The 24,328-nt window shown below is 48.4% G+C and overlaps 2 protein-coding genes across 2 annotated transcripts; one reads left to right on the top strand and one right to left on the bottom strand.

Annotated features, from left to right (window-relative positions):
• Positions 1-114: 114 nt before the first annotated feature.
• WDR73 (WD repeat domain 73) lies at positions 115-11,335 on the top strand. The gene is made up of 8 exons (XM_004056698.5): positions 115-194; positions 729-796; positions 1,648-1,736; positions 5,829-5,917; positions 6,505-6,569; positions 8,110-8,274; positions 8,622-8,987; positions 10,710-11,335. The coding sequence occupies exons 1-8, from the start codon at positions 154-156 to the stop codon at positions 10,943-10,945; spliced, it is 1,119 nt and encodes a 372-aa protein (XP_004056746.3). The 5' UTR covers positions 115-153; the 3' UTR covers positions 10,946-11,335.
• Positions 11,336-12,931: 1,596 nt separating this feature from the next.
• On the bottom strand, positions 12,932-22,545 carry LOC101153816 (putative SCAN domain-containing protein SCAND2P). The gene is given in 7 exon segments (XM_055362845.2): positions 12,932-14,914; positions 15,950-16,070; positions 17,018-17,091; positions 20,067-20,600; positions 20,602-20,625; positions 22,148-22,341; positions 22,344-22,545. Coding segments are annotated over 4 exon segments (918 nt in total). The 3' UTR covers positions 12,932-14,914; positions 15,950-16,070; positions 17,018-17,091; positions 20,067-20,102.
• Between the last annotated feature and the right edge of the window lie 1,783 nt (positions 22,546-24,328).

The raw sequence follows: 24,328 nt of genomic DNA, 5'->3' as shown, positions 1-24,328 counted from the left end.
TTTCGCGGAGAAAACCCGTAACCCACCCATGCCGGGCCGCAGCTCAGCCTCTTAACCCCGCCCCTAACGGGAGGCCCTGCCCACATCTCGCGAGAGCCGCGCGGCCCCCGAAGGCTCGCAGGCGGAAGTGAGACGCCGGAAGCGGTCGTTGCCATGGATCCTGGGGACGACTGGCTGGTGGAATCCTTGCGCTTGTAAATCGTACGGGGCTGGGAGATGGGAGCTGGGCCCGGAGCTGGCCTGGCGGGCGGATGGGTGTGGGTGGAGGCACGTTGGGGATCCTGGTGCAGAGTGGGCCAGCTGTGGCTTCGGGGCTCGCCACCGTGGAGGACTCCGCCTGGGCCTAGGCCCCCATCTCTAGGAAATGGCTCTTTCCTGCGTGCGCGCGTTGTGAGATTACTAGTAAGAGCCGCGCTTGTGAAGACGCAGTGCCCAGTTAGTTTGCGCCAGCCTCTGAGTTCAGCTCAGAACACAGATGATCTCATTGATTCCTCACGTCAACCTTGGGAAATCTGGGTACCCTGGGACGTCCACACATGAGGACCGAGGCTCAGGGACATCAAGGGACTGGCCTGGTCCCAGAAACAGGGAGTAAAATGGGAAGTAAACTCAGTCCCACGTCTGCCTGACTCCAGAGTTTGGGCCACTGAACCATGCGGCTGCCATCTTGGAGTTCTTTGAGCTGTGAAGTGCTGTGCATCGTGTGATTCTATGTCCCTTTTGTGCAGGTACCAGGATTTCTATGCATTCGACCTGTCAGGAGCCACTCGAGTCCTTGAATGGATTGATGACAAAGGTGGTATACCTTCCTAGCCCTGAAGGAGAGGGAATCTCACTCCTGAGCTGGGTTTCAGGAGCTAAGCCTAGAGGGACCCAACCCACTCTTCTGGGCACCTGAGAGTCACTTGTAGCAATTTGATGCCCCATCAGCACTAATATTCCTCTTATTAAGATCTCTGACCGGGAGCAGTGGTTCACGCCTGTAATCCCAGCACTTTGGGAGGCCGAGGCAGGCGGATCACCTGAGGTCAGGAGTTCGAGACCAGTCTGGCCAACATGGTGAAACCCCGTCTCTACTGAAAATACAAAAATTAGCCGGACGAGGTGGTGCACACCTGTGTACCAGCAGCTACTGGGGAGGCTGAGGCAGGAGAATCACTTGAACCCAGGAGGTGGAGGTTGCAGTGAGCTGAGATCACGACACTGTATTCCAGCTTGGCTAACAAAAAAAGTCTTCAGGCTGGGCACTTCAGGAGGCTGAGGCAGCGGGCAGATTGCTTGATCCCAGGAATTTGAGACTAACCTAAGCAAGGAAACCCTGTCTCTACAAAAAATACAAAAATTAGCCGAGCATGGTGGCTCACGCCTATAATCCCAGCTACTCTGAAGGCTGTGGTGGGAGGATCACTTGAGCCTGGCAGGTTGAGGCTGCAGTGAGCTGTGATCGGACCACTGCACTCCAGCCTGGCTGACACAGGGAGACCTTGTCTGAAAAAGACACAACCAGGTACTCAATTCCTCCATACAAGGCTGCACAGTGAAGGAATGTATCCTTACTTCGGGGGATTGGGTGAGAGTTTGTAGACCTATCCATGGTCTGCAATCTTTCTAACAATTTGTGACAGCTACCTCTGCTTCTTTTTCCAGGAGTCTTTGTTGCTGGCTATGAAAGCCTGAAAAAGAATGAAATTCTTCATCTGAAATTACCTCTCAGACTTTCTGTAAAGGAAAACAAGGTAACTTAAAATATAAATGCTATGTCAACTTTTATTTATTTATTAAACATTTGTGGAGCTCCTGTTATCTACCAGGTATTGTCCTGGATACTAGAAAGAGAGAAAGCGCTAGGCCTGCCCTTCTAGTCTAACAGAGGGAGGCACATATGCACAGAGATAAATGCTGTAGAATGTCTCGTGGTTTACAGAGGGCTATCAGAGGAGGAGGTCGGTTATATTTTATCAGAAATAGATTTAGGGAGCGATTAAGGATATAGAGGGCGGTTGAAATGCGTAGAGTGGTTAAAGTCACCTAGTGAATGTGTGGTATATAAGGAGTGAGGAGAATATAGTGAGGACGGAACCTCAGGGAACACATTTAAGGGATGAGTACAGGAAGATGCACCCCCCCCTCCCCAAAGAATACTAAGAAAGAACAGCCTCTGAGGTAGGAGGAATCTCAGAAAAGGTCAATGTTTCTGAAGCCAAGAGAAGAGAACTTCTCAAGAAAAAAAGAGTTAGTAGCTGTCTAGAGTTCCAATAAAATCATTGAGAGAAGAATTGAAGGCCAGTTGCAGTGGCTTACGCCTGTAATCCCAGCACTTTGGGAGGCCGAGTTGGGCGGATCATGAGGTCAGGAGTTCGGGACCATCCTGACCAACATGGTGAAACCCTGTCTCTACTAAAAATACAAAAATTAGCCAGGCGTGGTGGCACACACCTGTAATCCCAGCTACTCAGGAGGCTGAGGCAGGAGAATTGCTTGAACCCGGGAGGCGGAGGTTGTAGTGAGCTGAGATCGTGCCACTGCACTCCAGCCTGGGCAACAGCAAGACTCCATCTCAAAAAAAAAAAAAAAAAAATCATTCAGATGAGGAATTGAGTTCATTCATAAGACTGGCAATTGGGAAACTCTTGGTGACCTCTGCTACAGGATTTTTGCTGGTGGTGGTCAGGCCCAAAGACTAAAAATGAAGAGGAAGCAGAGTCACGAAATGTAGGGAGGGAAGAAGCTAAAGCAGCAACTAGTCGGAAACACAGATCTGAGGGAAGGTTTCCTAAACACAGAGGCTTGAGCAGAGTTACAAGCTATGGGAAAGTAACCCTTGAAGAGGGAGAGGGTGAAAATGAGGGAATATCACAGGGAACACGCTCCTGCTTCCAGGAATAGAAGGTGAGGATAGATCAGGAGTCCAGGGGATGGTATTAGTCATCAGAGGACAAGGGAGGAGTGAGGCATGCAGGCAGATGACCTTGAAGGGCCATGTGGGGGCAGGAATTTGAGTGTTTGCTCCTGAATTCCTTTTTGTTTTGAGACAAGGGCTTGCTCTGTCACCCAGGCTAGAGTGCAGTGGCGCAATCCCTGGCTCACTACAGTCTCAACCTCCCAGGCTCAAGTGATCCTCCCGCCTCAGCCTCCCAAGTAGCTGGGACTACAGGCATGTGCCACCATGCTTGGCTAATTGTTAAATTTTTTTGTAGAGATGAGGTTTCACTATGTTGGCCAGGCTGGTCTCGAACGCTTGGCTTCAAGTGATCCGCCTGCTTCGGCCTCCCAAAGTGCTGGGATTACTGGCATGAGCCATCACTCCTGGCCCCAAACTTCTTAAAAAATTTTTTTTTTTTTTTTTGAGGTCTCACTCTGTCACCTAGGCTGGAGTGCAGTGGCGCGATCTCAGCTCACTGCAACCTCTGCCTCCTGGGCTCAAGCCATCCTCCCACTTCAGCATCCCGAGTAGTTGTGACCACAGGCATGTGCCACCACACCTGGTTAATTTTTGTATTTTTTGGTAGGGACGGGGTCTTGCCAAGCTGGTCTCAAACTCCTGAGCTCAAGCAATCCTCCTGCCTCCCAAACTGCTGGGATTCCAGGTGTGAACCACCGCACTTGGCCTTTTTTATTTTGTTTTGTTTTAAATTATTTAATGAAATAAGAAATAATCCGAGCGCGGTGACTCATGCCTGTAATCCCAGCACCTTGGGAGCGGGAGACCACCGTGGGCAGATCACTAGAGGCCAGAAGTTCAAGACCAGCCTGGCCAACATGGTGAAACCCCATCTCTACTAAAAATAAAACAAATTTGGCCAGGCGCGTGGCTCACGCCTGTAATCCCAGCACTTTGGGAGGCCGAGGTGGGCGGATCACAAGGTCAGGAGTTCGAGACCAGTCTGGCCAATATGGTGAAACCCCATCTCTACTAATAATACAAAAATTAGCCGGGTGTGGTGGCGTGCGCCTGTAGTCCCAGCTACTCAGGAGGCTGAGGCAGAAGAATTGCTTGAACCTGGGAGGTGGAGCTTGCAGTGAGCCAAGATCAAGCCACTGCATCCAGCCTGGGTGACAGAGTGAGACTCCGTCTCAAAAAAAAGAAAAAGAAAATTAGCCAGGTGTGGTGGTATATGCCTTTAATCCCAGCTACTCAGGGGAGGCTGAGGCACCAGAGGATCCCTTAAACCCAGGAGGCAGAGGTTGCAGTGACCTGAGATGGCACCACTGCACTCCAGCCTAGGTAACAGCGTGACACTCCATCTCACAAAAATAAGTAAATAAATTTATCTTAGGGCGTCACCATGTTATGGAGTTGAGTCTAATTGTTTAGAAGAGAAGAGGCTAAGAGGCTAGACAAGGACATAGAAAAACATTGTTCAGCCTGGGAGAGGCTAGATCCCATGCAGATGTGGCCCAGTTTTTATCAAAGTAGCCTGAGGACCACCCTACCAGGGCCATTAGGAGTGGTTCTGGCTAAAATGCATATTCCTAGCATACTTCCCAAACATACTGAATTATAATCTCAACAGGGAAAGCTTAGGAAAAATGCCAAGTTTGTAGACTGACATGGTGACTCGCACCTGTAATCCCAGCACTTTTTGAAGCTGAGACGGCGGACTGCTTGAGCCTAGGAGTTCAAGTCCGGCCTGGACAATATGGCAAGCCCATCTCTTCACAAAATTTAAAAAGTTAAAAAAGACCAGGTGTGGTGGCTTATGTCTGTAATCCCAGCACTTTGGGGGGCTGAGGCAGGCGGATTACCTGAGGTTGGGAGTTCGAGACCAGCCTGGGCAACATGGCAAAACCCCGTCTCTACTAAAAATACAAAAATTAACTGGGTGTGGTGGTGCACACCTGTAGTCCCAGCTACTCAGGAGGCTGAGGCAGGAGAATAGCTTAAACTGGGGAGACAGAGGTTGCAGTGAGCCAAGATCACGCCACTGCCCTCCAGCCTGGGCTACAGAGTGAGACTCTCTGTCTCAAAAAAAAGTTTAAAAAAAAAAAAAAAGCCAAATTTGTACTCATAAAACCCAGAGGCTACAGAAGCTATAGGGTAGCACCTAGTGTTCTTCATCTTCCCCATCTCCAGTCAGGCTTGAGTCAGGGGTTCACCCAGACTGAGCCTAGCTGTGAGAACTGATTTACCTCCCCGCTCACCACCAGCTTTGCCTTGTTTCTTCTATGGCCACCTCCTTTTCCCTTGCCTCTGGTTCCTTACATGGAGATAGTAGAGCCTAGTGGCTAACAGTGTGGACTTGGGTTAGACAGACTTTGGTTCAAATTCACAACTTAATACTTGTATGACCTTATATAAGTGGCTGAAGCTCCTTGTGCCTTAGTTGTGTCATTTGTAGAATAGGGATAATTATAGTACCTATATCATAGGAGGTTGTAAGAATTAAATGTGATAAAGCCCTAAACACTGCGCCTGACACAGTGAATACTGATAAGTTGTAATTGTTAATTTTTATCGTTAGAGGAACCCACCTGACTTCCATCGGGAGAATGGAGGGAGAAATGGGGATGTGTCCATTGCTCTCTTTGATGAAGCTGTTAAGCTTCTCTGGCTTCTCTAGGAAGGCCTGGAGTATAATGCTTGTGCTGTAGTAAAAGGGGCTAGTGAAAGGCTAGGAGAAGGGTTTTGGATGTGCAAAGGAAAAAGGAAGCTGTACGTGTAGGCAGCTGAGACCAACATTGCCACATACCAGGACACCAACACCCTTTCACCAGCTGAGTGGCTTCCATGGCCTCCTGCCAGGCTAGGACCTGACTCCTCACTTAGAGTTCCTCTGAAATGTTCATTTGAAGAGCTGGCTCTGATTGGCTACTCCTTTGTATTTTAGGGCTTATTCCCAGAAAGAGATTTCAAAGTGCGCCATGGAGGATTTTCAGACAGGTCTATCTTTGATCTAAAGCACGTGCCACATACCAGGTATGGTCAATTTTGTGATCCAGCCATCCACACAGGATGGGATGGGATGGGATGGCTGCAAATGCCTGGGGGTATTCTGCCTCCTCATCTCCATTCCCACCCCCTCAGCACACGGGCACATGTGAGTGCACAAGTGTGTGCACACAGATACACACAGATTTAGAATACAAAGAAACCACTGCTGTGGCTTCATAGCCCCCCAGAGCCCTTTGACTAATGTAAGCAACAGTTCTACCGGAGTTGCTCCAGGGAATAGATACGGGACAGAAAGATGCTCTTCTGTTGCTCTTGGGTGATAATTGCTCAGTTGGGAGAGGCCAAGAGTCTCTGGGTCAGGTTGTGTTTGGCCCCATACTGGTGTCCTCTGTAGGTGACCATCATGACACATGGAAGCTTGGGCTCAGTCTCCCTAAAGTTGATTGAGCCTGCTCCTTATCTGTGAAGTGAGGGTGGTTGGCCTTGATGATCTTGCAGTAAGATGTCCTGATATGGGAAGTGGAGTCCCAAGCTAAGTGCGCTGGAAAGGGGAAGGGACCTGTGTGGATAAGCTCCCCATGGTCTGGACTGATTTTGTCTTTTCTGAATAGATTGCTGGTTACCAGTGGCCTTCCAGGTTGTTATCTGCAGGTGTGGCAGGTTGCAGAGGACAGTGGTGAGTGAATTTGACTTGATGGGGTTTGGGGTTCTAGGAAAGTGTGACTCATACACCCCTGTCCCCTAATCTGAGCCAGTTAAGAAGTAGACTCAGGCTGGGGACAGTCTCATGCCTGTAATTGTAGCACTTTGGGAGGCTGATCTGGGTGGATCACTTGAATTCAGGAGTTGAAGACCACCCTGTACAACATGGTGAAACCTGTCTCTATTAAAAATACAAAAAATTAGCCGGGCATGGTGGTAGGCACCTGTAATCCCTGCTACTGGGGAGACTGAGGCAGGAGAATTGCTTGAACCCGGGAGGCGGAGGTTGCAGTGAGCCGAGATCATGCCACTGCACTCCAGCCTGGGCAACAAGAGCAAAACTCCATCTCCAAAAAAAAAAAAGAAGTAGACTCAGAGCCAGGTGGGAATTAATCTGCTTTAATGCAGACAAGGTGAATTAGCAACCATAGCATGGCATCCAAGCCCCAAATGGAGCTTCCTGTAACCTGCTCCTGGAATTGAGTTCATCCAGAGAACTACTCTCCCTAGGCAGGGGCAGTGGCAAGGGCAGAGCTTAGGCTGCTCAGGTGAGCTCACCTCTTTGGCAGCATTAAGCATATATTAAGAGAAGCCTCAGATGTAGAATACAGAGAGGAGAACCTGCCTGCTAACCAAGCAGGTGGAGACAACCAAATAAAAACTAAAACTTGGCTGGGCGCAGTGGCTCATGCCTGTAATCCCAGCACTTTGGGAGGCCAAGGTAGGTGGGTCACCTGACCAGGAGTTTGAGCCCAGCCCGAGCAACATGGCGAAATCCCGTCTCTACTAAAAATACAAAAAAATTAGCTGGGCATGAGGGTGTACATATGTAATTCCAGCTACTCAGGAGGCTGAGGCAGGAGAATTTCTTGAACCTGAGAGGCGGAGGCTGCAGTGAGCTGAGATTGTGCCACTGGACTCCAGCCTGGGCAACAGAGTGAGACTCTGTCTCAGAAAAACAAAAGAACCAAAACAAAACTTGACTCAAAGCCAAGGATGTTCCATTCAGTGTAAAAAAGATGTGGACTTTCTTGTCTACCTTACAAGACAATGACATCTGTAACGTGACCTGTACTTGCTAGGCTTTAGCAAGTCACTCGAGGTCATGGAACATGTTTTTGAAGAAATAATATCAGTTCATGAATTCTGTACCTGTTTCTTGTCGCTGAAGGGGTAAGTGACATCAGCAGCATGTTCATTCCTTTTCTTGTCTTCTACCTGTTCTCCATAAAAGTATAAAAAGCCAGAGTTGCTTTTTGGGTTTTGAGATGACGTTGTCTTCCATTTGCAAAAAACAGTTTATAAGACAAATAATAAAGAAATTGAAATGTTTCTGATGGTTTCAAAAATGTAAACACAAGCCAGAGTAGTTATGTCTCAACATCATCTCTTGCCAACCGGCAGCTCCTTTTCTTCCTTGACCTTCTAAATGTACAGGGGAAGACAGCTGGCGGCCTGTCATGTTTCAAACCTTCATTAAAGTTCTGGATTTTGGCCTCTTCGTTTTCCCCTAGATGTCATTAAAGCTGCCAGCACCATTGCTGTGCATGAGAAAGAGGAGAGTCTCTGGCCTAGGGTGGCCGTCTTCTCCACAATGGCACCCGGAGTCCTCCATGGGGCGAGGCTCCGCAGTCTGCAGGTCGTTGATCTGGAGTCCCGGAAGACCACGTACACCTCAGGTACCGTGGTACTTTGTCCCTTGCTCGCTGCTCCAGCCGGCATCACCCCCCAGCCCAACTCAGCCACTATAGAAACTGAGTTCAACTCTCTGTGCCAGGTGTTGGGGATACACGGTGAATAAGAGGTAAGCCCTGGCCTCTAAGGGCTCCTATGCTGGGGCAGGATTAGGCAGTCCCAGGGACCAGCACCCAACCAGCTGAGCAGACAATGGTGAGATGAGTTGGAAGGGAGATGTGATTTATTCTGCCTGGAACTGGTGGGAAGGGACCTGTGACCAGCCAGCCCTGCCAAATTGCCAGACCCATCTGCCTCTAGCCGCTTGTCTCCTTTGCTCTCGGTCTTCCAGATGTCAGTGACAGTGAGGAGCTGAGTAGCCTGCAGGTCCTAGATGCAGACACCTTTGCCTTCTGCTGTGCTTCGGGCCGGCTGGGGCTTGTTGACACCCGCCAGAAGTGGGCACCGTTGGAGAATCGCAGCCCTGGCCCTGGGTCTGGTGGAGAGAGATGGTGTGCTGAAGTTGGGAGCTGGGGCCAGGGCCCTGGGCCCAGCATTGCCAGCCTTGGCTCAGATGGGCGTCTTTGTCTTCTTGACCCCCGGGATCTCTGCCATCCTGTGAGCTCAGTCCAGTGCCCAGTATCCGTACCTAGCCCTGACCCAGAGCTGCTGCGAGTGACTTGGGCCCCAGGCCTGAAGAGTTGCTTGGCCATCTCAGGTACTGCCGAGCAGGATTTTGTCTTGTTATCTGATCTCTTTCTTCCAGGGGACTGTTGGGGCTCAGGAAGGAGCCTCCAGCACCATGATAAACCTGGCTCCAGAAGTTAAAGTTGCTCACAGAGAAATTCGAACTCTCCAGGTTCTTCAGTGGCAGGCCTTTTCCTACCCTGGCTACTAAACTTCCACACATTGGCAGCAGGCCTTTCCTAGCCTAGCAGGAATTCAGGTCTCAGGTTGGTGGAGGGGCCTGCAGATAGTAAGACACTGGGACAGACATTGGGCTGGGTCAGAAAGAAAAGGGGACAGTGGCTAACACAGTGAAACCCCATCCCTACTAAAAATACAAAAAATTAGCCGGGCATGGTGGTGGGCGCCTGTAGTCCCAGCTACTTAGGAGGCTGAGGCAGAAGAATGACGTGAACCTGGGAGGCGGAGCTTGCAGTGAGCTGAGATTGCACCACTGCACTCCAGCCTGGGCGACAGAGCGAGACTCTGTCTCAAAAAGGAAAAAAAAAAAAAAAAAAAAAGCAGCAGGGACAGCACCTCAAGGGTACTTCTCAGCCTACTTGCCTTTTGAAATGTAGCAAGTTGGCCGGGCGCGGTGGCTCACACCTATAATCCCAGCACTTTGAAAGGTCGAGGCGGGCGGATCACAAGGTCAGGAGATCGAGACCATCGTGGCCAACATGGTGAAACCCCGTCTCTACGAAAATAAAAAAAATTAGCTGGGTGTTTTGGTGCACGCCTGTAGTCCCAGCTACTCGGGAGGCTGAGGCAGGGGAATCGCTTGAACCCGGGAGTCAGAGGTTGCAGTGAGCTGAGATGACGCCACTGCACTCCAGACTGGTGACAGAGCAAGACTCTGTCTCAAAAAAAAAAAAAAAGTAGCAAGCCAGCTAGGTCAGCAGGCCCCTGGTTCTGGTCTGGTGGTAGCTAGTTGCTTGCAGTACTTAATGTGGTTATCTAAAAGCCAACAGGAAGGATCCGTCGAGGCAGGTGGGGGTTGAAAAAAATCATTAAGAGAGCAAGAAAGGATGATTGGAAATGCCAGGATCCAGAAAGAACAGAAGAGCCACGCTCAGGTAGAGGGGCTGGCTCTTCAGTACCAGGAAGATGGCAGGATGGGATGAGTGTGCGTGCAGCTAGATCGTGCAAGGACGTGAGGGTATTTCTCTCCAAAGGCTTCTGTTTCCCCCATTGAGTAGGAGACAAGGCCATCTGCTGAAAGGGACCCAGAGCTAGGGGACTGGACTCTGGGGCAACTTGAAAAGGTTTGAAGAAGTCTCTTAAGCCTCAGTTTCCTGGGGAAAATAACAGTATCTGTGTCATACAGTTCTGAGGATTAAAAGAGCTAATACTTGTCCAGAATTAGCCTTTGAGCCTCACGCATAACAGGTGCACAACGGATGCTCATGGTTACATGCCCCAGGGAGTCATCAGCTGCCAACACTGAGGGCAGATGCTACTTGCCCATGGTTAGCCTTTTAAGTGCCTTGATTCCTCATCCAATAGCCTGTTTTGGTACCACAGAACAAATTATAAAAAGTATTTTAGGGGCTGGGTGCCTGTAATCCCAGCATTTTGGGAGGCTGAGATGGGAGGATCGCAAGACCAGCCTGGTCAACATGGTAAAACCCCATCTCTATTAAAAATAGAAAGAAAATTATTTTAAAATAAAATTAGGGATTCATTGTCAAGCCTCTCTTTTCTGTATTCTCAGGTTTTGATGGTACAGTCCAGGTCTATGATGCCACATCTTGGGATGGAACACGGAGCCAAGTAGAACCTCTCTTCACTCACAGAGGTCACATCTTCCTAGATGGAAATGGGATGGACCCTGCTCCTTTGGTCACCACCCACACCTGGCATCCCTGCAGACCAAGGACGTTGTTATCAGCAACAAATGATGCCTCTCTGCATGTATGGGACTGGGTGGACCTTCGTGCCCCCCACTGACACCAGCATCTTTCCATCCAGGCCTCTAGAAAGGGGAGGAGCTGCTGTAGTAGCAAGGGTGCTGATGTAGGACTCAAGTGACTACCAGTCCCTGTTACCAGCTGTGTGGCCTTGGGCAAGTCTACCAGCGTCACTTAGCCTCAGTTTCCTTATCTGTAAAATGAGGATAGTAAGAACTACCTCATAGTGATATTGCGAAGGTTAGAAGAAACGCATGGCATAATTACTTGGTAGCTATTGTTAGATCTGGGAGTGTAAAATGGTAGCGTTTTGTCCCTGTCTTCACACTATCATAGAGAGAATCAAAAGAGCTAACAAATATAAACATGCTTTGTGAATTTTTTTAAAGAAAAAAATGTAGAGGGGCCAATAAACATGAAAAAAATCCCAGCCCTAGTAGCAATTAAGGAAATAGCAAAACAAGATTTCTGCTCCTCTTGAGTGGTTCTCATGGGAACACAGGTGCACTTTCCCACACTTGTCCCCCCAGGTGACTAGGTTCAAGAGACATTTGCTTTTGGTGGCCCCACAAACATTTCCTTTTGAGGGCCCATAGTGAATATTAAAGTGTGCTGGACATGGTGGCTCACGCCTGTAATCCCAGCACTTTCAGAGGCTGAGGTGGGCAGATTGCTTGAGCTGAGGAGTTTGAGACCAGCCTGGGCAACATAGCAAGATCCCTTCCCTTAAAAAAAAAAAAATTTGGCTAGGCATGGTGGCTCATGCCTGTAATCCCAGCAATGTAGGCAGCCAAGACAGGTGGATCACTTGAGTCCAGGAGTTCGAGACTAGCCTGAGCAACATGGCGAAACCCTGTCTCTACTAAAGATACAAAAGTTAGCTGGTTGTGGTGGTGTGAGCCTGCAGTCCCAGCTATTCAAGAAGCTGAGGTGGGAGGGTTGCCTGAGCCTGGCAGTTGAAGTTTGCAGTGAGCTGTGATCATGCCACTGTATTCCAGCCTGGGCAACAGAGTGAGACCCTGTTACACACACACACACACACACACACACAAAATAGATAAATAAGTTGTTCACTCTGTCAGCATCTATTAGCCCTTCCCATGTGCAACACTAAATACATAAATGAGAGGCTTCCTAATGTGGTTGAATTTTTTTTTTTTTTTTTTTTTTTTGTAGTAGAGATGGAGTCTTGCTCTGTCACCCAGGCTTGAGTGCAGTGGCGTGATCTCGGCTCACTGCAACCTCCACCTCCCAGGTTCAAGCAATGCTCCTGCCTCAGCCTGCCAAGTAGCTGGGATTACAGGCACGCACCACCATGCCCAGGTAATTTTTGTATTTTTGGTACAGACGGAGTTTCACCATGTTGGCCAGAATGGTCTTGATCTCTTGACCTTGTGATCTTCCCACCTCAGCCTCCCGAAGTGCTGGGATTACAGGTGTGAGCCACCACGCCCGGCCAGGGGATTTCTCCTGTGTGAATTCGCTGGTTAAGTGATAATTAACTGCAGTTAAAATTCAGGTCAAGCATGTAGCTCATGCCTGTAATCCCAGTACTTTGGGAGGCTGAGGTGGGAGGATAGCTTGAGTCCAGGAGGAGTTCGAGATCAGCCTGGGCACCATGGTGAACTCCTGTCTCTAAAAAAAAAGGAAGATTTTTATTTAAAAAACCTAAACAAATTCAGATAGGAATTTAAAGATAGACCAGGCACAGTGGCTCACGCCTGTAATCCCAGCACTTTGTGGGGGGCCAAGGTGGGTGGATCACTTGAAGTCAGGAGTTCAAGACCAGCCTGGCCAACGTGGTGAAACCCTGTCTCTACTAAAAATATAAAAATTAGAGACGGGCATGGTGGTGGCACACCTGTAATCCCCGCTACTCAGGAGGGTGAGGCAGGAGAATTGCTTGAACCTGAGAGGTAGAGGCTGCAGTGAACCGAGATTGTGCCACTGCATTCCAGCCTGGGTGACAGGGCGAGACTCCATCTCAAAAAAAATAAAATAAAGATAAAATCATAAACACTCATAATTCAGTTATACCTTTTTTCAAGTAACTAAAGTTCAAACTTAGGGGAACAGGCTTTCCTGGGTGCCACCTGCTTCTCAAGTCCTATGCTTTCCACACCACAGAATAGTAAACTGGGTGCACTGAGTGCCTGGTTCCCCTCAGCCCTTGCCCAGTGCTGGCTTGTCCGAGTTTAGAATCCCAGGGCTGACTTTCTTGGTGGAATGCTAGCTCCCATTCATTTCCCACCTGCACTGGACGTTTTCTGAATCTCCTTGAAGTCTGGGAGATCTTCATTCCAAAGCTCTTCACTTTTCTGCAGCATTGTGACCCCATCTGGCTGGGGAACTGGAAGTCCTGCTCAGAGAAAAGCAGGAGGGGACATGGAGTTCTGAAATTCACTTTCTGCTCCCATGTCTGGAAGTGACAGGTGAAATGAGAATGATGGCGCCTCTCAAGAAGGTCTAGTTCCCAGAAGAGAAAGTTTCATGACTCAGACATTTTCCCCCTTTTACTCCTTTGAGGGTACAGGATAATGCACTTATCTATTTTCATAATAATTATAATGATGATGATAATGAAAACTAACATTTGCCAAGTGCTAATACTGTGTCAGGATCCTCACAACAGCCCAGGGAGGTAGAAACCATCACAATGTCCACTGTCCAGATGAGAAAATGGAGGCTAAGGGTATTTAAAGAGGTTGCCCAAGAACAACAAACCTTTTAAATGGCAGACTGGTGTGTATAATCTACGCAGGGTTCACATCTATGGAACACTTTATTTTAAATTCTTTTAATAATATTATTATTTTTTAGCTGAGTCTGGGTCTCACTCTGTCGCCCAGGCTGGAATGCAGTGGCATGATCACAGCTCACTGCGGCCTCCAACTCCTGGGCTCAAGTGATTCTCCTGCCCCAGCCTCCCGAGTAGCTGGGACTACAGGCTTGTGCCACCATGCCTGGCTTATAGGGCACTTTAGATGGAAACAAATGACTGGATCTTTAACTCCTACCTTTCTCTCCTCTCTTCCTGTAATGTTGTTACTAAAGGCAGGAAGGGAGACTCCTTGGCTAAAGAGCAGAGCAAGAGCCTCAAAGTGGTCTTTGTGAGCCACCCTGGACTACTGGTTCAGTAGAGGGTTGAGTCAAGCAATATTTGAGGACGGGATATAAAAAGTATTTCTTAAAGTTGTCACCAGTTTTTCCCCCGATGAGGCCATTCCAGACCCAAATTAGTCATAACAGAGCCAGGACAATAATCACATCCCCTGATTCTGAGCCAGAATGCTTCCCACAGGACTGCGTCGCTCCCACTGCTCTGAGTCCATTGTCGGGGAGAGTTGCCACTGGGATTCCACCTCAAGGCCTGGGGACCAAGGCTCCAGGATTCCTCTTGAGACTCCTCCACTATTTCATTACCATCCCGCCACATCTTCTAGTGCTATGCCCTGGTTCCCTTTGGAATCCTCTCAATCCCAAAGAAGACCTCCTACCACCTCTAAGGCATCAAAGGTGTTAGAAAGTGCCCAAAGACTCATCAGGGCATCCATCTCATCATAGAAGACACTGGTGCCTGGTGTGTAGGTGCTCCTGTCCTTGCAGTAGTCGGTCAGGAGGTTTTTGAACCGATAGCACCATTGCTCCAGGGTCCACAGGAAGCCATGTTCTCACAGCTGCTCAGCCATAATCCGGTACACCTGGTGGTTTCAATGGCAGGTGCAGAGTTTTTCATGGATCCAGGCCTCTGAGAATTCCCAGAAAAATCTTGGTTTCTTTGTATCCCCAGTGCACTCCTGCCACCTTCTCATCCTCCAGGGCCTGCCACTCCAGCTCGCTCCAGGTCTTGGCTTTTCTCCAGATTAGCACCTGGCCAGACTTGACTCTCACCCCAGCCACTGAGCAGTCTTTCACACTCTCTTTTTCTCCAGAATTTGAAGATCTAGATGCTGTGGGTTTTCCTCCTATTCCACGTGGGAGTTCACTTTGGGCCTATGGATTGGAAAATCTGTTTGCAGGCAGACAAAAGGGAGATGTAATGGCTTGGTAAATCTAATCCCAACCATTTTATATGCCAGGGAGAGGAGATAGTAATTTTTTTTTTTAATTCTGGGGGGATTCTTGGGAAAGCTCAGTGAAAAGAACAATTAGAAAAAAAATTCAGGCCCAAATGCATAACTATATATCCATGTTCATCTATCTTAACTAAAATTCAGACACATACCTAAGCTGACCATCTCCCTAAAATGAGCTTTCCTTTCTGGGTCAAGAAATTCATCCTTGGTGAAACTGACTATGGTATTGGATTTCCTTTGAGTAAGATTTAAGGAAGAAATAGATTTGAAATATTCAACCCAGGGGGAAAGGGTGAGAGCAGGGGGGTGAGGGATAAAAGACTACACACTGCACTGGGTACAGACTGAGGGGATAAAAGACTGCACACTGGGGCCCCGTGGTGGCTCAGGCCTGTAATCCCAGCACTTTGGGAGGCCGAGGCAGGCAGATTACTTAAGGTCAGGAGTTCAAGACCAGCCTGGCCAACATGGTGAAACCCCATCTCTGCCAAAAAAAAAAAAAAAAAATACAAAAATTAGCTGGGCGTGGTGGCACATCTCTGTAATCCCAGCTACTCAGGAGGCTGAGGCAGGAGAATCACTTGAACCCGGGAGGCAGATGTTGCAGTGAGTCAAGATCACACCACTCCACTCCAGCCTGGGTGATAGAATGAGACTCAGTCTCAAAAAAAAAAAAAAAAAAAGAAAAAAACAAAGACTACACATTGGGTATAGACTTGATGGATAAAAAAGACTACCCTTGGGTGATGGGTGCACCAAAATCTCAGAAATCACCACTGAAGAACTTTTCCATGCAACCAAACACCACTTGTTCCCCAAACACTACTGAAATAAAAGTTTAAAAAAAATAAGAACAGACATAGGGAAAAAGAAAAAAAAATTCAACTTGAAAAAGGTCTGGAGTAGTGAATACTACAGAAACTCCATAGCTAACTTTGACTATGAAAAAAAAAAAAAGGCATTCTTACCCAGCGTGACCTCATTTTCAGAATTCTGCTGAGTTATTTCTAGGTAGTTCTTCAGTCCAGGTTCTGGATCCCTCCATGCCTCCTAGGAGATATACACCCAATCATCAGGTGTCGCTAGCTCCTGAGGAAACAACACCCCTTCTCAAAACACATGGCCTCGGAACAAAATGCCTCTCTAATGCCTGAGTCAGGGCAAGTGACAAAACAGACTTAGAAGAAACGAAACAGTGATTATTTTGGCTTTTAAATGCAATCAAGCGGGCAGGAGGAGACAGAAAAGAAACAAGCTGACATTATGCACTGAGCCAGAAGCTTCTCAGACTTGCCCAGAGTTGCACAGCAAGTCCAGGGTATGGCTGGGAATTCAACTCAAGGCTGTTGGACTCTGAAGCTTTTGGTTTTTGTTTTTTTTCCTCCACTACACAGTACTGCATGCCATGTGAGCAAGATCCCGACACAGAATGAAGTAACCAGTATCTTTAAGGCAAACAAGCAGATCAGTAGAATCTGATGATTTCAGGGTCAAAGAAAAGAATAATTTTAATGCAACCCCTCATTACCACAGCCATGGCACTGGCCTCATATGGGTAAGGAGATTTGGGCAACCTTTTGCAGGCTGATGAAATTTTGGAGCCTAAATTGTAAAGTTACTGGGCCTCCCTGCTGGGTAAAATTCTTTTGGAATTTCTGAGCGGCAAGAGAGTTGGTTGCAGGAGCCCCACTCGGATAGTAAAAGGTGACCTGAGGCGGGTTGGGGGCTAGGGGAGGGAGAGCATTAGGAGAAATACCTAATGTAGACGATGGGTTGATGGGTGCAGCAAACCACCATGGCACGTGTATACCTATGTAACAAACCTGCACATTCTGCACATGTACCCCAGAACTTAAAGTATAATAAAAATACAGAGAAAATTTTTTAAAAAAGAAATATAATCTGTAAAGACAAATGACTTAATCATTTTCCCAAAAGGAGAAAACTGAGCTGTGCCTCAAGAGTTATATTTCTATTAAAAAAAAAAAAGAGAGAGAGAGAAAAGGTGACCTGTATAAGAGAAATGGCTGACTCACCTGGGAGCTGCTCACTATCTCCTGGCCACCCCTGCTCTTCTCTGCAGGAATTCCCAGAGCCACATCAGGCAGGGCTGGGGGAAGAAAAGGGAGGCATTAGAGTACATGGCTCTCAGCTCCTCTTGGGGACTAGCCCAACTGGGTTCAGACACAGAACAGCCTTTCCTCCCTCTTAATATCTGCTTTGTCCTATCAAAGGAAGGTTGGTGAAAAACCAAAATGAAACATTTCTTTTTTTTTTTTTTTGAGACGGAGTCTCACTCTGTCGCCCAGGCTGGAGTGCAGTGGCACAATCTCGGCTCACTGCAAGCTCCGCCTCCCAGGTTCATGCCATTCTCCTGCCTCAGCCTCCTGAGTAGCTGGGACTACAGGTGCCCACCACCACACCCGGCTAATTTTTTGTATTTTTAGTGGAGACGGGGTTTCACTGTGTTAGCCAGGATGGTCTCGATCTCCTGACCTCGTGATCCGCCCGCCTCTGCCTCCCAAAGTGCTGGGATTACAGGCGTGAGCCACCATGCCCGGCCAAAATGAAATGTTTCTAAAATGAAAGTTTTAGGTTTTCCCCTCCATATCCATCTAGGTACTGACTGTCAGGGTTTTATGATTTTGTTTTTCAGGTTTTTTGTTTGCTTTTTGTTTTTTTGAGACAGGGCCTCGATCTGTCGCCCAGGCTGGAGTGCAGTGGTGTGACCTTGGCTTACCACAGCCTTAACCTCCTGGGCTCAGGTGATCCTCCCACCTCAGCCTTCTGAGTAGCTGGGACTACAGGTGCCTGCCACCATGCCCAGCTAATTTTTTTTTTTTTTTTTTGTATTTTTAGAGGAGACGGAGTTTCACCATATTGCCCAGGCTCATCTCGAACTTCTGGGCTCAAGCAATCCACCCACCTCAGCCTCCAAAGTACTGGAATTACAGGCATAAGCCACCATAACTGGCCTTGTTTTTCAGTTTTGATAACACACCTGAGTAATCTAAATTGGTCTGGGGACACTTAACTGTTTTAAGGATTACTGCACCTTAGTTTAACCCTGCCCTTTTGCCCTTCCCACCAACCAGACCTAAAATCTGTCTCCAACTGTAACCTATTGGGACCGGTAATCTCTGACTCACATAAGGAAAAGTGCTACAGGCTCCCCTATGCTGTTTTACAAAACATGCCAACCGAAGTCCTTCTTCACTTTGGAGGTGCCCATTTAGGATCCCAGAAATTCATGCGGTCAGCCTTAGCTCAACACACCGATCTTCTAAGTAGAAGGGAGCTGTACCTTCTACCCCACTTTCTGCACTCACAGAGTACTTCTATGCCCTCCCCACAGAAGGGTACTTCCTTCCTCCCCACACTGCTACTTCTTTTTTTTTTTTTTTTAAATCTGATTTTGCACTTTTTTTTTTTTCTAAGCTAAACATCTTTCAGTACAGGTAAGAAGACTGGCATCACATCTGGGAAGTGCCTTAACAGATATCTGAGGAGTTACTGCACATTAAGTCGGTAACAACACACTTCGGTTTCAAGGCGTATGTAATCTTCCCTTGATGCTCTTCAATAGAGACAAGGTTCCTGTCTGTAGATCAAATAAATCACAGTATTAGGAAAAAAATATAACAGCAAATTTGGAAGTACAATCAACTTAAGGAGAAGCAAAGGAAAAGACTTAGAAATGGGACATTATTGTCTACATCTAGAGGATACATGTATCTGAAAGCTTAAGAAAGCCCTTATCTTAGGAACTTGAAGCTGAGGATAATCTCAAGTTCACTTAGTGCCAGTCACTTTAGTTTTTAAAAAAATTTAACTTAAACCCCAGCCTAGGCAACATGGTGAAACCCAGTCTCTACTAAAAATACAAAAATTAGCCAGGCATGGTGGTATGTGCCTGTAGTCCCAGCTAGTTGTGAGGCTGAGGCGGGAGGATTGCTTGAACCTGGGAGACAGTGGGGTTGCAGTGAGCTGAGAATGCACCACTGCACTCCAGCCTGGGTAACAGAGCAAGACTCAAAAAAAAAAAAAAAAAAAAAAATTAAACTCTTCTTATTGTGTCTTTTTCCTTGTAAGACATTAACTAAAAGTTACTGGTAGTAAATGGTGACTGTTTTACAATTGGGTTTCATTATTGACAATATCAAAAAAAAGCAGCAATCTTTAAGAGTTCAAATTAGTGTAAGATAGGAAGGACTGCAAAACAATCTGATTTTTCAGTTGTAATTAAAGTGCTCCTTTTCTTATTTTAAGTAAAATAAAATTAATCATCAGTCACTGGCAACAATCATTATTAAGAGGTCTTTTAGGGCAAAATTTAATAGTATGCAGAGGTTTACAAAAATAGATTGACGTTATTTTGAGAAATACTGTAATTTTTTCTCAATTCAGTTTTGATAAATTGTACCTAATCATAGAAAAATTATCCCAATTCAAACTTGACATATATTAAAAAAGGAGAGATGAAATTAACTCAACTAGGTAACAGATCTGGCAAAATATAAGAATGAAAAAAATTCTACACAGGGCACTTATTTCATATCCAGAGGTAAAAACATTTTCTATTAGTAGCTTATCTTCCTCCTGTAACCAATCACAGATTCTAAGTTGATCATGCAATACAAAGTCACAGCAGTCAGAATCTTCTGTTTGATGCAACACACAAAGTTGTTTCTGTTTCCTTACTAAAATGCGAACTGGTTGTCTATTTTTCTTTATCCCATTTATTCGTATTCACAAATTAACAAATAGCGTCAACAATTATTGTAGGTGAAGTGGGGTATTGCTGGATCAAAGGCTCTATAAGACGTCTTTGCTGACTGAACCTGAAGGTTTATTGAGTTCAGTCCTCACACCTTTTTCACCTGTTAGATATTTTACTTTTAGCTCGTGCTCTCTCATCTGCATCAAATACCAAACAGTTATTGCGTACCTTGTAGCATATGCTGGTTGTACTTCATGAGGGTTGCGATGGTCAGACCAGAAAAACAGCAGTCTATCAAATTTGGGTTCAATGTCAGCAAACTAGGCTTTACCTTCTAGAAAAATTCGAAGTATACCTCCACTTACCTTGCCATCCCGTTCTTTAACGTAATGTAATACATTTCACACATCTTCCGTCTCCATTTGGATTATCAACATGACGTACATAACCCGTTCCATTGACCGGATAACAAGCAGCCATGGCTTTTGTCCGGCCCGGGGACGCGCGAGACGGGGACGCGGCCGCCGCGGGGTCGGCCGCGGACTTGGCCTTTGCCTTGGCTGCGTCCCCGGAGGCGCTGTCCCGGCGCCTCGCTGCCTTTCTGGCCTCCAGGGCCCGCTCCCTGGACGGCGGCGCTGCAGCCGGCGGCGCGGGGCCGGAGTCCTAGTGAGGGCCCCCTCCGTGGCCGAGGGCGCCCTCGCTGCCCTGGCGCACGAGCTTGTGCTTCTTCCAGTCCTGGCGCTGGCGCTCCTTGCAGCAGAAGGAACTGCGGCTGCAGCGCAGCAGGTTCTCCATCTTCCCGCACAGCTCGCAGTACTGCCGGTCTCGCTCGCTCGAGCTCGGCTCGCCGGGCGCGCAGCTGTCATTGGCCATGGCGACCGCAGCTGAGCAGGAGGGGTGGCGGCCGGACGGCCTCGCCCGAGGCTGGGGAGCGGAGAGAGAGAGAGGGGCCGTCACTGCGCCATGCACTCGCTACCCTTGACTCAAGGAGGCTGGCACCCAGGGCCCTCGGCCGGGTCGCTTCCGAGTCCTAGGCTCCGGCCCAGCGCCGGCGGCCGCCTCAGCGCCTCAGCGCCTCATCGCCGCCGTGGGCTGAGAGAACGCGGCCTGTGCGGCGAACGGCAACCTGGGCTCGGGCGCGCAAGCCTGCCGGGCGCAAGACCGGCCCCCTCGGCCGCCGCCACCGCCTCAGCGTCCCGGGCGGCCCGGCCAGGCTCTGGAGGAGCGCAGGGTAAGCGGGTGCCGCTCGCTCTGCGCATTCTGCACGTACACCACGGTACGGCGGCGACCCGGCCGTGCGGCGCGCGTGGGCCCACACTGCGACTTCTTACCACTCTTGTGGACGGGCTAGAGTTCTATTTTGGGGCTGTGCTTCAACTGTTCCTCTGGTTCTGGCTGTGAACTTCACCATTGCCTGGAACAGACAGATTCTGTCTGTGCTTGCTTCGGATGGATGTTTAGAGAACTCAGTACTGATCTTGAGGGCTCCTTCTTTGAGAGCACATCCTGTCCCTCTTCAAGGACTGGAAGTGGTCAAAATTCTGTAGGGACTAAAACTTAAACATCCCAAACATAAAAAAGCAGAGGAAAGGTTGGGTGCAGTGGCTCACGCCTGTAATCCCAACACTTTGGGAGGCCGAGGCGGGTGGATCACAAGGTCAGGAGTTCGAGGCCAGCCTGGCCAATATGGTGAAACCCCGTCTCTACTAAAAATACAAAAATTAGCCGGGCGTGGTGGTGGGCGCCTGTAGTCCCAACTACTAGGGAGGCTGAGGCAGGAGACCCGCTTGAACCCGGTTGGCGGAGGTTGCAGTGACCCGAGATGGCACCACTGCACTCCAGCCTGGGTGACAGAGCGAGACTCCCTCTCCAAAAAAAAAAAAAAAAAAAAAAGCAGAGGAAAAAGCCAGTCTTATGCAAAAGCCTGCAACAGCAGTAAAGACGGCGGACATGTGGAAGGCTTTATGGAGATAAGGCCATGGACCACTGCATCCTGGCCACCCAGCTCTCTGGGGACTGCTCCTACCTGCCTTGCCAACCCCTAGGCAAAAAGACATAGGATAATTCAGGTGTTTTGCAATAGGCTCAATAATGTCGACAGACCACCGAAGCCGCTTGCCTCTGGCTGGCTACGGAGTGAGAGCTGTTCTCCAAAAAGACATCCCTGTCACATGTGCTCCTCCCTGATCAGAGTGAGGCTCAAACCATTTTAAGCAATTTTCTTATTTAATGGCAGGGACGGACACTCAGAGCAGCCAATGTTGTGCATTCTCTGAAGAGTCAGCCTGAACTTGGAAGGAAAGTTGCAGATACCATGACCACGAAATAAGCAAATCCCAGTTTAACATCAATAGTGAAGTATGCCCACACTGCTAGCAACCCAGGGCAGCTCTGTCTCTCACATATCTCTATTTTAACTGTTCGCAACTATGTTTTCATAGCTCACCTCCAGCCTCTGTCTTCCAGGTTCTTTCTGCAAGTCTTCCACCAGGGCCACTGCCTCCTCTCCACTCTCCGGATGCTGCTGTCTGACCCAGATCTGGATCTCCTGGGGAAGGACAGTCGGGAACTGTTCTAGGACCAGCAGCTCCAGGATCTGCTCTTTTGTACACTTCCCTGGCCTTAGCCACTGACAACAGACTTCTGGAGCTGGAGGAGGGCCTGTCGGGGTCGTGATGCTTCTTGGTAACGGAAATGCCAAAAGCTCTGGCAGGATGTCTCTGGTCCAGAGTAATTCCCTTGAAGGGAAATTTCCTGCTCCCAGTGGGAATCTTCTTCCAGTTTAACTATTTGGAGATCTTGTACTGAAGGAGTCTGGATTTGTTGGTCCACAGCTACAGCCATTGTTCAGGTCAGAGAAGAGCCTTGCAACTGCACTCTAAAGCTCAAACCTCTTCATCACCTCACTGGGAAGCCATCTTAGAACTTCCACTTAGGAGTCACTAAGTGGAACTTCTCTTGAAATTCTAGAGTCAGAGACATACATTACAAAGTTAACTCTAGTAAAAATCGCAAGTGTTAGCCCAGCAGGCTTGAGGTGAAGAAGAGAGCCTTCCTGTCCCAGCCCTGTTGCATGCCCTGGTGCCTGTGGAGTCACTGGTGGGGTGGCAGTTCCGGAAGTTTGATAAGAGGAGTCAAGGGCTAGTGACCTGGTTGAAAAGTAGAGGAGCTTGAAGCTGAGAGAATACGGACGATTCGGCCCCGTGACATGTTCTTCGCGGGGACGCAAGAAGCCCGAGACCAGGCCCCAAACACGGCTATTCGGCTAGCCACTGAGCACCGGAAGCGGAAAACCTAGCCCCAGAAGGACTCCGTGTTCTCCGGAACTACATTTCCCAGAGGCCGCCGCCCGAAGACAGACAGCAGCATTAGCCAATAAAATGGGAGAATATCTCAGGCGCCTATTCGTTTCAGACGAATCATTGATGACAGGTGGGACTTTTCTACCAGCTGGGTAAGTGGGGCGGGGTCGCGAACCGCAGCCACAACTCGCGCACCTGGGAGGGTGTGGGTCTTGCCTCCCAGGGGAGGTGGAGATCTCTCGCCCTGCGCGGCCCTGGTGGTATGAGCGAGAGGGCTCTTTATAAAAATTTTTTGTTTTGTTTTTTATTTTTTATTTATTTATTTATTTTGAAGCGGAGTCTCGCTCTGTCGCCCAGGCTGGAGTGCAGTGGCGCGATCTCGGCTCACTGCAACTTCCGCCTCCCGGGTGCGAGCAGTTCTCTGCCTCAGCCTCCCGAGTAGCTGGGATTACAAGGCACCCACCACCACTCCGGGCTGATTTTTTTTTTTTTTTGTATTTTTAGTAGCGACGGCGTTTCACCATTTTGGCCAGGCTGGTCTTGAGCTCCTGACCTCATGATCCACCTGCCTTGGCCTCCCAAAGTGCTGGGATTACAGGCGTGAGCCACCGCACCCGGCCTTTGTTTTGTTTTTAATAGAGACGAGGTCTAACTATGTTGCCCAGGCTGGTTTTGAATTCGTGGGCCTCCCAAAGTGCTGGGATTATAGGCATGAGCTGCCACGCCAGTTTATAAAGTATTTTCACTTAGGGCCGAGGGCAGCTGTTTAACCCTGTTAGTCCCTATTTGTCCTTACTATGCAGATGAATATATCGAGACAGCTTGGGACTGAGGTCTCTGCCCTTATGAAGCTGGGACTCCAATTAAGGTTTTCTGCCACTTAAAGCGCTTTTCTCTGGCATGGTTGGTAGCTGTGGTAATGCTTTACCACTCTGTTCCTCCCCTCCTCACTTACCACTCACACAATTCCTCATTTCCTGCTTGCACAGTCCTGGGTCATTCGAGATTAATACCATTGACTTTCATTCAACAGTTGGGGAGCAATTCGGGCCAAGCACCAGGCAGTGAGTGTGCTGTGGTGGGAGAAAAAAAAAGGAGACACTCCTTCCTCTTAAGGAATGCAATGCAGCGGAGGGTGCATTTTCTAAAACGCTGCCACGGATTTATGTGCAACCCAAATAACTCCAATGCAGTGCTATTAATAAATGCTTTGCGAAATGCTACGTGCTAAATGGAGGTGTGTTCAAAGGAAATGACTTGATAGAAATACCAGGGACGGACCGGTGCAGTGGCTCACGCCTGTAATCCCAGCACTTTGGGATGCC

This window comes from Gorilla gorilla, chromosome 16, assembly GCF_029281585.2.
Source record: "Gorilla gorilla gorilla isolate KB3781 chromosome 16, NHGRI_mGorGor1-v2.1_pri, whole genome shotgun sequence".
Taxonomy (NCBI): Eukaryota; Metazoa; Chordata; class Mammalia; order Primates; family Hominidae; genus Gorilla; species Gorilla gorilla.
Note: the sequence above shows the minus strand (reverse complement) of the source record. Positions and strands in the feature narration are given on the sequence as shown.